General features: G+C 35.3%; 1 protein-coding gene across 19 annotated transcripts in view; it reads right to left on the minus strand.

Moving 5' to 3' along the window:
• The window catches only part of RBFOX1 (RNA binding fox-1 homolog 1), a 2,436,731-nt gene that overhangs the window by 1,127,718 nt on the left and 1,295,887 nt on the right, over window positions 1-13,126 (minus strand). Inside the window, exons 1-2 of one of the 19 annotated variants that reach the window (XM_073362509.1) lie at window positions 10,756-11,102; window positions 10,067-10,117 (exon numbers count right to left, since the gene is read on the minus strand). The exons of 13 other annotated variants lie outside the window; for them this stretch is intronic. In XM_073362509.1, coding sequence (XP_073218610.1) covers window positions 10,067-10,117; window positions 10,756-10,800 — 96 coding nt within the window. In that variant the 5' untranslated portion in view covers window positions 10,801-11,102. Of the gene's footprint in view, window positions 1-10,066; window positions 10,118-10,409; window positions 10,515-10,537; window positions 10,560-10,755; window positions 11,103-13,126 lie in introns of those variants that run through there. 5 more of the 19 variants (XM_073362511.1, XM_073362516.1, XM_073362520.1 and 2 more) reach the window with 5 other exon arrangements.

Consider the following 13,126-nt stretch of genomic DNA (forward strand, 5'->3'; position numbering starts at 1 on the left):
ATATTCTGAGGCAAACGTAGTTTCACCCTAAGTCTTCCCCGGCCAATTTTACATCAGACTAAAAGCGCTTTGAATAATGACTATGCAGATGGTGAGTTGCGATTGCTGCTCCTGATTGGCTAAGAACCATGCACATCCAATTACTTTTGTTCCCTTCTGTCCCCACTCTAGTCTGCTTTTTTGTCTGACCCCCTTGTCATGTCTTATCATTTAGACAGCAAGCTCTTTGGGGTAGGAACATCATTTTCTATATGTTTGTACAGCACTAGCACAATGGGCCCTAGTCTGGTTGGTGTCCGCTAGCTACTCTAACATTAGTGTTAAATAATAATAAGCAGCCGCTACTGTTCTCTCTAAAATGTTCTTATAACTTGACTTTTTTTCCCCAGAAAACTTAGAAGTCACTGAATAAGATTATGACTAGGAGATGAGAAAGTGTGTGCAATTTCTACAACTGAAACTGACTTTCTAGAAAAAGTAGAGTACAGTCAGATGAGTGTAGTTTGCTTGCCTGTTCAAAAGCTTAAAAAAACAATTCAGGAGACCAGGAAGTCTTAATACAAAGCACAGAGATGTGTTACAATATTTGCCCAGTACCAATTCCTTTAAATGTTTCCAAACCTAAACATATTGTAATTGTACTAATAGTCTATTAAAAGGGCTTTGTTATTGTAGTTTTTCCATTAAAATATAATAAACATCTTTCACAGTAGGAAATTTGGCACACAATATAATTTTCATACTAACTGATTCATGTGCTTTTCATTATACAATGAAACATTTGAAAGGTGAATTAAAAAAACTTACTAGTATACCCTTTATCATACTTTATGTACCATACAGCGAAGTACAGCTGAGAGGATAAGCATTGAGATTTTATTTTAAGCTTTATGGAAGGCAACCATTTTCAGAATTATCAGAATTAGTTATTGTTTTGATGAAGGTAATTATAATACAACTCCATGTAGCCTTAACTCATAGAAAGCCATGCCCGAGATAATTTTTACCAATGTACAATGAATATTTCACAGTGAGAAGTTAGGATCTTCAGGAATCAGACTATCAGCAAATTAACTTGCTTAATAAATATAGAACAGGGAACTAAGCATTTCATGGGAAATCAGTTTTATAGTTTAGGAGTCATGACACTATCTTTTTAAAAAAAAATACAAGAGGTCAATCCCTCTTCCTTAAAAATAATTAATATTTTATGTTTTCATGACAAAATTTTGTCAGAAGTCTAAAAGTGTTCAAAGTTATAGACAAGGCCTTGTATAAAGCAAGCAACAAATTAACTTTCTAACAAAACCATCAATAACCCTGAGTTCCACCTTAGGTTTGTGGTTAAAATCTTGTGCTCTCTCAAGATAATTAATTTAGAAGATAATTTAGTCTGCAATTTTTACCATTTGATCACTCTAGATTAATAAAGACTAAATTGTGCCATGTTAGGCAAGCCCGTTTCCCAGTGACATTCCAGCTCACAGCCAGTAGGCTTCCTGGAATGAAAAGTGAACATCTGCTTCACTTCTGTAAGGAACTCAGCATAACCCCCATCTATGCCTTCTGTCCCTTTTGAGTGCTGTGCATCTATAGACAAGATGAGAGAAGAAATCTTCACGGTGAGTGCACAGAACACAATGTGCTTGGCCACATAAGGAGGAGAAAAGTGCGTCCCTCTCTTCCACCGCTACTGCATACTCACATAGAGGTCAATTAGAATATATCAAGTTGCACATGGAGATTTTGTAATATGGTCTAAGCTTAACTGCTAAAATTACCTAATCAGCTTTCATATAAGGTGGCTTTGTGCCATGTTTATGCTTCCACCCTTCAATCATGAGCTCCTGTTGCAACTCAAGAATGTTCTGAGTTGCGCCCAGCTGCCAACGAAGGCCTGTAAAACCCCCTGTGAAGGCCAAAAGTATAGGACAGATCCATCATGGTCAAGGACACAACCCCACCCTCCAGATATTCCTAAACCTCCAACTGCCAGAAGCTTGCAGTGGACAGCAAGGGATGGATTATTTGAAACTGCCCCGTTCTATTCCTTCTCTCTGAAGAATCTGGCACTGGCCAGGATACTAAGCTAGATGGACTATTGGTCTGACCCAGTATGGCTGTTCCTCTGTTGCCAGCCTTTCCCCTCTGATCATACTGCCTATACTCTCTGTATGCCACAAGCTGCAAAAGAATGGTAACATTGAGCCAGCCACTCCACTTGCATTCTGTCACTGGGACTCCCCAAGTGGCCACCTAAGATGGCTTTACAGCCTCACCCCCTGCCCTGTACTGCTAGAGGAGGGTATAATATCCTACAGTACCCAGTTTTATTTTGGTTTGTTTTTAATTGGTAGAATAAATTAACTTACTCCACAGAAGTCTAACAGTAATTTCAAGTGAGGGCAAGGACTGCTATTTAGCAGGTATAGACAACTGCAGAGTTAACTGTTGTTGAATATACTAGCAAGGAAGTCTAGTACAAAATATATCCTGCATTTTCAATATAAAAATAGCAAATTTACTATCCAGGTATAGTCTGACTACTTGAAACTCACTAGTAGACCATAACAAGTCAGATTCATATTAAAAGCCTCTTTTCTAAGGAATACTGAGTCTGGTTTATTCACCATTCTTGGACTGAGTTCTGGGATCACTGATTGTCTAGTATCCAATATAACATTACATCTATAGATCTTGATTCCTCACCAGCTTATACTGGCCTAAAGTGTAGCCTGACTTGAAATCAAAGTCTAAATTCAAAAATAGGCCTAAGTGAAAAAAATAGAGATGGGCCAACCAAAATGCAGGATTTAAAATGCCTATGAAATTTGAGGTAATTTGTTACCATTAACTAGAATAGAGCAGAGTTAAGCCACTGAAAAACCCTTTTCAAAACCCCACCTTATTTTTAACACTGTTGTTAAATCTATAGTATGCTTACTTTGAACAATAATTTAATAGTAAAAGTAAAAACAGTTAATGTATTAGTAACCTTTCCATGATTTGAACCTATCTACTCTGTTTGACATTAGTTAATAGTTAGTGGCCACAAATGGGTGAACAATAAGAAAATGTCAGTCATATAAAAGGTTTTTAAGTCTTTAATTTTAAATCAATGTAGACGCATCACTTCTGCAGGGGTGCTGGAACTAGGGGTGCTGTGGGTACAGCAGCACCCTCTGGGTTGAAGTGGTTTCCATCACATGCAGGGTTTACACTTTTGTTCAGTGGCTCTCAGCACCCTCACTATACAAATTGTTCCAGCTCCACTGCACTTCTGTTTCTGAGATCAAGAGCCATTTCAATGAATGAAGTTCCTATTCCATTATCAACAGGACACACAGATGTTCAGTCAGGGGCTTGAGCCATAGTCCATCAAAATCAGTTGAATGGCTCTCAGTAACCACACCAATACCCTTCATAGGGTTTGGCATTATCGGCAACTCGTAACACATATCCCTGTCCAATGCTGACTGACATGAGGATGCCAACCAGTCGTCCTGAGCCCCAGCTTCCTAGTTTGCTCTCCCTAGAGAGCTACTTTCACCTCCTTTGTATCAAGGGAGCAGTTAATGAGCAACCCCTCAGGGTGCCACAATGGGTCACTAAAACATTAGCTTTTCATACAGGCTTCTAAAACATGCTAATGGAGCGGGTCAACGGCTGTATTGAATTGCTCAGGACACACAGGTGAATGAACAACAGATAATGGAATGGATTTTAAGCAGCAGGCCACAACTATCTTAAATTATCACTGGGTAGGGGTGATATATGCCCCTCTCATATAGTAGGCATTTAACTGGACTTAGCATGTGGTTACTGGGTAATTAATGCGGTAAACACCTCCCCCCATCACCAGGACTCAGGTCCCTTATGAATCCTCTAATCCTTCACCCATGGGCAGGAAGGTGAAAGTACCACAGGGTACCTATGTCTGTGAATTCTTCAGGCTTCCCCTTACAGGCACACGGTCCACTAGCTAAAATCCCAGGTCTCATTTAGCTCTGGGAGCGGGCCCTTTTAGTTTTTATCCGCACTAGACATGATCCACAACAGTTGTATTTTCCTATAGTTTTGTTTAGTTTTAGAATTCTAAATCCTTCTCTTGTTTTCTCCAAATGTTCCTCCATAATGCTTTTGTGAAGGTGACAAATAACCCCAACAGACCTCATCCAATTTGGCCCTATGGGAAAAAATCCTTCCTGAAAATGTGATTGATTGGACCCACAGCATCCTAGAAACACAGATAGATATCTATAACTACAGAAGAAAGAGATTTAAAATTACCTGGGGGAGGGCGAGAGAGAGAATGTGAGAGCAAGTTAGCTACCACCCTCCTCCCCTCACCAGTCAATGGGAGACAGTAAGCCCCCAATGTGGGGAGGGAGCAAGTCAGTCCTAGCTTGTACATCTCTCTTTCCCCCTTCCTCCTAGGAGCAGCTCCCATGAGGCTGGGGGAGGCATTTTTCAGGCATGGATGCTCTCCACATTTCCTCGTGGACTAACCAGACATCTCCCCCACTGAGATGGGGAGTGGTATTGCACTACCTTGTTCTCCTTGTTACAGTGGTTTGTTGGTAAGAGGAAGCAATTTAAAAAAAATTGTCACATCTATTTGAAAGATGCTTAAAAACACCTAAGAGCGTGGTCACCATGCTTGTCCTTGGTAAATATAATTGCTGCAAGTCAAGATCGTGTGATACAAAGGATATTTTCCTGTTTCCTTCCTTTGGGAACTAAAAAAAGGATGCTCACTTTCCAAGGAAGAGTGGCTTAGAATTATGTTTCAAATTGGTACCTCCAAATGTGCAGAAGGGAGTAAAAGAAATGAAGACGATTTGGAAGCTGTGGTGTTGGCAGAATGTATACACATTTAATTGGAGTTGAATTTGTAATGCTGCGGACCACTGAGGACTCTTTGTTGGAATGAAATGCTGTTTGGAATGGGATTTTATTCTTGGTTAGACAGTTTTGCTCCTTGACAAGTCAGCAGTAATATTCTCTGGAAACTGTCATGATTAATGTTGTTTCATTTTTATGTGCTTCTGATATGTAAATAAAGAGGTGGCCTTGTGTGGCACTGGCTTAATTAATTTGGCAAGTAGGAAGGATGTGCAAAACTGACACTGTTCACAGCTTTCTAAATAATCAAACTTTCTCAAAAGTTAAGAGTCTCAAAAGGAAAAATGTTAAATGACATTTCACGATCCATTTAGTCTTGCAGACTATTCTAACTAAACCTGTTTGGGTTTGCTTCTTTGTTGTGTTGTTTCCTATTACTACCGATTACTAAACTTTCTCTGTATACACGGCTGATAAATCCTTTTGAATCAACCCGTTTATGTTGTCCACATTATTCATTGCTATTATACCCCAGAAGTTTGGGACATCACAAATCAGAAGCAGTAACAGAGTTGCAATCACTAGCACTGTGGCATCACAGATTATGAATTAGGCCAGAAAATCAGGATGATTAAATAGGAGACACCATCTGCTTACATATAAATATCTGGGTAATCAGCAATAGTACAAAAGGAAAAATACATGACAGTCTAATGAGGCTTGGGTTAAATAATGTGTTTTTAAAAGCTTGCCTGAATGTGGCAGTGGTTCTTCAAAGACACTGTTGCATCATCATAAGTGTAATTCATCACTGAAATGATGCTATTTTTTGTTGCAAGTCTCATATGATCATGTTAATTCCAAGTTACAGGAGAATAGTATTTTAAATAAGCAACACTGAAATTCCAAAGCTATTGCTTAATTTATATAATATATTTTTGTATATACAGATTAGAGAACAATCTGGTTAGGATTAATTATTTTAACTAATAACCAAAAACAAGTGTCTGTGCTCCAGTTCTTCTCCTGCATTTCACTTTTCATTATCAAAAAATAAATTCCCCTCTACTTATTATTTGTAAAATTAAAACATTTAACTTTTTATAAGGGAAAAACCCACATGCCTAGTTCATAGACACATATTTATAAAGTAAAAAAAATAAACTCATATTTTCAGTGGCAGCCTATTATATAAAGTGTATTTAATTTGCAAGGAGTAACACGGTGATTCTCAAACATCATCCATTTTCAAATGTCACACTCCACCATTATGAGTTGGCAGTTTCTATTGCGGCTTTATTTTGGAGGAAGACTATCCATCTAATTTATTGACCATGATCAGTTTATTTTTTCCCAGGTTAGATTCACATCCAACATTATATAAAGGGTAGAATTCCACATACAACTTATGTAAATCACTGAAAAGCAATTATATGCAATATTAATATTAGCTACCTAGATGTAGCTCTTCAGTTATATAACTATTAACAAAATATACATTTTCTTTATGCTCATATTAGCTAAAAGAAATCCTTGCATTGATTCTTACAGGCAATTTACTAGTCTCTCAAAGTTACGTGAATCAAAATATAGGTATGTAAATGAGAAGTTGCCAAAACCAAATGATATTATATGCATTTGACTGTCAGTATTGCATCTGTTGACAGTGAAGTACTCAAATAAAAATTGCACAGGCAAATGCAGAGTAAGGATTTTTCTAATAGTCTCTGTATTTTTTGCAAGCACCTGACAAGAAAGAATACTCTGAATTCTTTATATAGCTGAAAAAGAAAAAAATGAAAGCATGTTAAGTCCAAGCAGTAAAATTGGGCTTTTTGTCATTTTTAATTGCTTGAATTCATAACCTATTTTTGCTGAACAAAAACTGAATGTTAACTGCTGACTCAAGAAATGTCTCCATTTTAGCACTTTAAAAAAAGTAACTTTTATTGCAAGACCAATTGGGAAGGGGGAAAGACAACTAGTATGTCTCCCATATATACATTTCATATTTTTGACCATCAGAAAACTGTCCCTGATCAAAAATCAAGTTCCTGTGCATACAACTTGTAGTTAATTATCTAACAAAAATAGTCTGCTATTCATACGCAACCTGGTGGAAGAAACTGTATTGTGTTTTATTTTCAGTGAATCTGAATGGTAAATCATAGCCTATATAATTTAACCTGGTTAACTAAAATCAAATGCTGAAAATGCATTATGAAGATCAATGTAAAGAAGTGCTTACACTCTATATATTAATCCCCAAAGCAAACACACTCACACTATCAAAATTGAAGTTCACATTAAATAAAAGTATGGAATGCAAAATCTCTTGGATAGAAGACAGTAGCTTTGCTACCACTCTTATTTGTCTGAGATACTCTCTTAAAAACCATACAGAAGAAGGTTGGATCAGAGTTTTCTGAGTTAATACACTATAGTTGAGCAAATATTCCTGGTTATAAAATTAAACGTAACCCCCTTAAACATTTTGGAAATAAATGCTGAAAATACCTCTGATTAAAAGGACTTAATCAATAATTCATAGTTTTTTTTGTTAGCCTCATGAATGCCATTCCAATTATCTCATTTCCCCCAAAATATCAGTTTTCTCTCATCAAAATGTAATGCGAGGACCAGTGGATGTTAGGGGAGACTTGTTTATTATGTAGCTTTTTCGACAAAGCTGCACTCCTTACCCCCTACTGACTGAAAGATGTAATTTACATTATGCAAATCAAGCATGCAACTCTATTATTACTCTGAAAACAAGTGGAAATATGCAATATGACATTTTTAGTCTTATATTAAAAAAGAGTACCTTTGAAAAGCGATTACCTATATTTCTGTGTATGTTATTGAACTTGTCTAGGTGTTGACCTCTGTAAATGCTACTGACAAGAAAACTTTATTTGTAATATACTTCAAAACTAGATAAAAAGCAAGTTTTCAATATTGATTTCTAGACTAATTGTATAACAAGCCCATTTACTGGAAAATAATGAGACAATGCCATGACTTTATTTTTAAAGGAACCAATCTTTCCCTCAAATGAATACGCTTAAAACATTGCCATATTGCTTTTCTATGAGGCAAGTTCAAAGCTGTGTTTCTGATTCCCAAAAATTTAATCTCAGCTACTGAAGAATAGTCATACTAAAGCCATTGGCCTCTTCTAATAATTCTACGAGTATAATACCTTCTGATGAAATAATTTGTAGAAAAGTGCCTGAAACCTAATAACCATGTAAATAAAGCAAAATAGGCTGAAAGATTGCTTCAGGGAGCTTGAGTTAGCTTAAAAAGAACTCCCACTTAAATATTTTAATAAAACATCACAACAAGTTTGAATAAGATGTTTTCACTTGTGAAAACCTATACACCTTTTTCTCAGAATCACTTTATGTGTTATTTCTTACCTTCTACCACAATCACGTAAGAAAAATACTCGATCATGTATCATTTCTCTCCCATTTCTGACATTACATTTGGTTTGCCAACATTTTTGTAATTTAACATCACTATAAAATATTGCTGATTACTCTGTATTAATTTAAACTTAAAAATAGTCATAGTGCAAGCCTCTAGCACAATTAACAAATACAAGATTTATTATTTATTTATTAATATTTATTTATTTTATGGTAAAATGTGTAATTCTATAAGCAAAGCCGAACAGGTAAGTGAAATGAAACAATTATGTCGAAAAATATTAAACATTCCTACTTTAAAGGAACTACTGAAATATTTTGACTCATTTAAAGTTTATAAAGGTAGAAAATAATGCCTTTTGGAAAAGAGCGATCCTTTTGTTTAACAGAATGAATGAAATTGTTTCATGGAAAACAGAATGAAGAAAAAAGTTTTAAACCTACTTTCTTCCAAACCTAGGCATGACATTTTAAGTAGTTTAATTAAATTCTCTGTTTACATTTGTCAAGAAATCAACATATTAGATATTAGGAAGATAAGGACTAAATATAAATTCTTTTACAGCAAAAAAAGAAATACAGCAGGATCATAAGATATAGTGAGCATATAACATTTTGAAGAGCAAATAGTCTGATACTATTTTTAGCAAGAGAAGTACAATTCACTTAATCCTTCAATAGATATAAGATTGAGTGATTAAGTTTGTGTACACAAACACACACACACACGCACCTATATTTAAGGATCAAACTAAAAGTCCTTTATTGCTGCTTTTTCAATTATTCATAAATGAAAGCCATGAAACAGGTATCAGTACTGCACTGATTATTAAGGTGTGGGGTGCAACATAGATTATGGAACAGCTGTAGAGGGTTTTGCAGCACTTTCCAAAAGTCAAACTGTCATACTCAAATATATATATATATATATATATATATATATATATATATATATATATATATATATATATATATATATATATAAAATTCAAATAATACAGCATTAACCAATATACATGTTATGATAATTAAAGGAAATAAAAATGTTTTAACAGAATACTGAGTTGTGTTGGAACCCAAAATACCAGTATTTAATGCTACCAGAAATAAATTACTAACTTCCTACTTATTTAGATAAGTTTCAATTACTTCTATAACAAACCATATTTCCTTAAAAGAGTATGTATGGGAATGAAAAAGATTGTTTTAGATCATTTTACATACTGAAATACAGAACTGACTAAAATACCTGAAAAGTATCTTAAGGTTACAAGCAGTGAGATTTTATGGCGCCTAAACTGAGATATTTGCTATCAGCTCCTAACTATGTAAAATACACAGTACACAACGTTGCACTACATAACTGTGCTGGAGGAAGCAATAAGTTGTCTAAAATGTATGGCCCCCCAGGTCTGTCTGAAAAGGATTTTTTTTAACACCTTATTTTCCTGAACATTGTTCCACATTTTGCAACCTTTTTTTTTAAAGAAAGGAAATGTTCAAAGTAGTTGGCAATATCCCAGTTACTCTGTAACTGAACAAGGTTCTTAGCCATAAATCCATTTTTTTCTGAAATATGCATATTCTTTAGCATATATTTTAACAAAGTTAATTCAACTATATGTAAAGGTAGAAGAGTTTTAATTATAAAAATATTGCCACACTCTATCCACTAATGCTCTAACATGTACACTACACAATTACATGGGATCAACTTTAAAAACATCTGTCAAAAGTGCACCTGTTTTAACATGTTAATGTATCAGCAATAGGAAGTATTCAGGTACCTTAAACTTCTTAAAGATGTTATCTATTTGGTCAGTAATCCTGCAAAGTGTCTATTAAAAAGCAATACTGTATCTTAGAAAATCATTCTTAATTAGATCCCTGCAGTATTTCATATAAATGCTAATATATATCACATCAAAAGAAAGTTAAACATCTCTTTGAAGATGAAGTTCACACAAACTTCAGTCAGACACAAAGAAAGGATGAACAATTAATCCCACCACATCTCAGTTTCTATAAGCACTGCATACAGGCATGCATCTAAACACACACATTCAGCCACAAATTATACATACATAAACATAAGCACAGCCCTTTGGAGAATTAGTCCTGTACACTTACATACCATATACCTTTCATAATATGAAAACCCATCAGCATGCTTCTAATATTGCTCTTGGGTTTTATTCCGTCAATTGCTCAAATCCCTATTCTAATCACACAGCCAGAAGCCACATGCAAACACTAACCTCTCTGCATTAATGTTCAGAAGCCACTGAAGGCAGCTACACAATAACAGCAGCCAAACATGTCAATTTGCCCCCCCACCACCACCACACCTACTCCCGCACCCCCCTGCATCTCTGTCAATGGGTTTAATGTTTGTGCTCCACATCATTTACCAAGGCTATCTTTACCCTTTTCCCTCTCTCTCCCTTAAATTGTTTTAAACCTTCTTCTGTCTTACCTGAAGGGCATCTCCCACGACTGCAATTAGCTGCCAAGATTTCATTGTCGGCTGCAAAGTGCCTCCTGTTTCCTCACCAGGAGAACACAAGAGAAGTAAGGGGAAACAGCAAACGGTACCCACGTGCTGGCAATATAAATGACTACAGACATCTGTCGTGCTTGCTGCGTGTTTGCTCCGTTCTGCTTTTCTGCCTGCCTCAGTGCTTGTATCAGGTCTAGATGCACCTATAGCTCATAACCCCAGGAAAGAATAAAATAAAAAAGCACACAAAGAAAAGATACAAAAGGGCTACTGATGCAAGGCAAAACCAAGGATTTCAAGGTTGGCTTGGCAAGGATAGGATTATGTATGCCCCCACAACCAATATATGTATATTAGATATGCAATACTGTAATACTCCCCATCCTGAGTCTTTTACTAGAGCTGTTGCCAGCACTGTGTTGGTACCACTATCTCTCTCTCCTGCACGTGTCCCTTCCTTGTTCTTTCAAGCATTAAATATGTACCACATGACAGAATAGGGCACCTTGCACAGTCCTCTGAGTCCACACTTGACAACCAATTTTAACTCACGAGCAATGAAATGTCTGAAGGCAGAATGTAAGCACTTCCAATTACTTATGCTACACCTACATCATTCAAAATGTCTATGGGACAGTATTAATGATTTCCAATATGCTATTCTATATATATATTGATACAAGATGAAAAAGCAATTCTTCATCTTTCCTCCTTTTTCCCTGCAGTATCACTGATAGGCTTCATCGCATAGAATCACTCTGGTTTATTTGTATAAAAGGGCAATTTTATGCAGGCTTAGCAAAAAACCCAATCCCCTCTCCCCACTCCCACAAAATAAATAAAAATGGCTAAATAAGTAAATAAATATATAGCCAATTTAAGGGACCTTTAAACTGGATGTGTACAGTTTACCTTACCCAATAATATAATAAAATAAATCATCATCATCATTTTGCTGAAATGTTGCATAATAGTAGCTACAAGATGAAATTCTGAATTTGCTCGAAAATTACAAGACTGTGGAGATTTTTTTAAAATACAAGAATATTGGGGGAAATTGACAGCAAATCCTAGACATGTTTAGCTGGAGACACAAACAATTAATGCACTGTTTGAGAGAGAGGGAAGGAAATTTATTTCTTAGCTAGGTTGGGTGTAGAAAGCAATGATTTATTAAGCAAGTATATTTTACATTGTTTCCAGAAAACAAATATTCTTTCTCCAAATAAACACAATTGAATTGATAAAATCCACATATCTAAAGAACCACTTTTTTTAAAGTCATCTAATGACATACTGTAGAATAATAATAATAACGGCACTTTGGCAACCCTATGGTGGAGTATGTCCTGGGCATATTTAGAGGAAGTGGCAAATTATGATCTAGATGATCCTAATGGTCCCTTCTGACCTAAATATCTATGAATCTATGAATTGCGTACAATACATTAGCATAATGCATAGCTGCACAATTTTTTGAAAAATAATGAAGTACTCGTACAGCAATCTTAACATTTATCACAGTTCCGCACACACATACACAAACCCCCAAAAACGAATGACTGTGTACGTTTTTCTTTTTTGCATATGTAGAATAAACAGAGAATTTGCATCCATCTTTGTCAAACCAGTGAAAAACTAAGTCTGGTTTTCCAATAAAATAGAAAATATATAAAATAATAATAATACTTCAGATTCTGAATTTACAGTTAAAGCTGTTGAGAAAGCTTACTATAAAAGTTACATTCATCCCTTTTCAGGGGGTGTATAAGAGGGAAGAGAGATATTTTACCTATGACATAATTTTTTTTCTCTTTTTATTAAAGCACGCTTTGCAATGTCTTGGTATGTAATTTAAAAATCAGTGCAGCTGCATGGACTAGTGGACTGAATACTGGGCTAAGACAAAAACTCAAATTCTAATCGCAGGTCTGATACTATTTTCTTTGATCAAACTACTCAACTTAAGCTAAGTTTCCGCATCAGTAAAATTGAGATAATAATATTTGTAACATAAGTGCTATGTATTAATGGCAGAATTCATATGTTAACTATATTACTCAAATATCAGAAATGTCTTTGTTAAAAGAACTAGGTATCTCTAAACATAAAAGTTTCCTTACCATAAATACATACTCCTAAACCTGTAGAGACACCATCATATTATTATTTACATCAGCAAAATATTTGGAGTCAGGTTTTTGGTTTGATATTTTTTATTTGTCCATTCGTTCAAGTCATGTTTCTATCTTTAAACTTTTTTGATACTAAGCTCAGAATTACATTAGAGATAACAGCAGCAATACAACAGCCATTTCAGTTTACAAAAATACTATAACCAGAGCAA

Source organism: Lepidochelys kempii, chromosome 10 (genome assembly GCF_965140265.1).
Source record: "Lepidochelys kempii isolate rLepKem1 chromosome 10, rLepKem1.hap2, whole genome shotgun sequence".
Taxonomy (NCBI): domain Eukaryota; kingdom Metazoa; phylum Chordata; order Testudines; family Cheloniidae; genus Lepidochelys; species Lepidochelys kempii.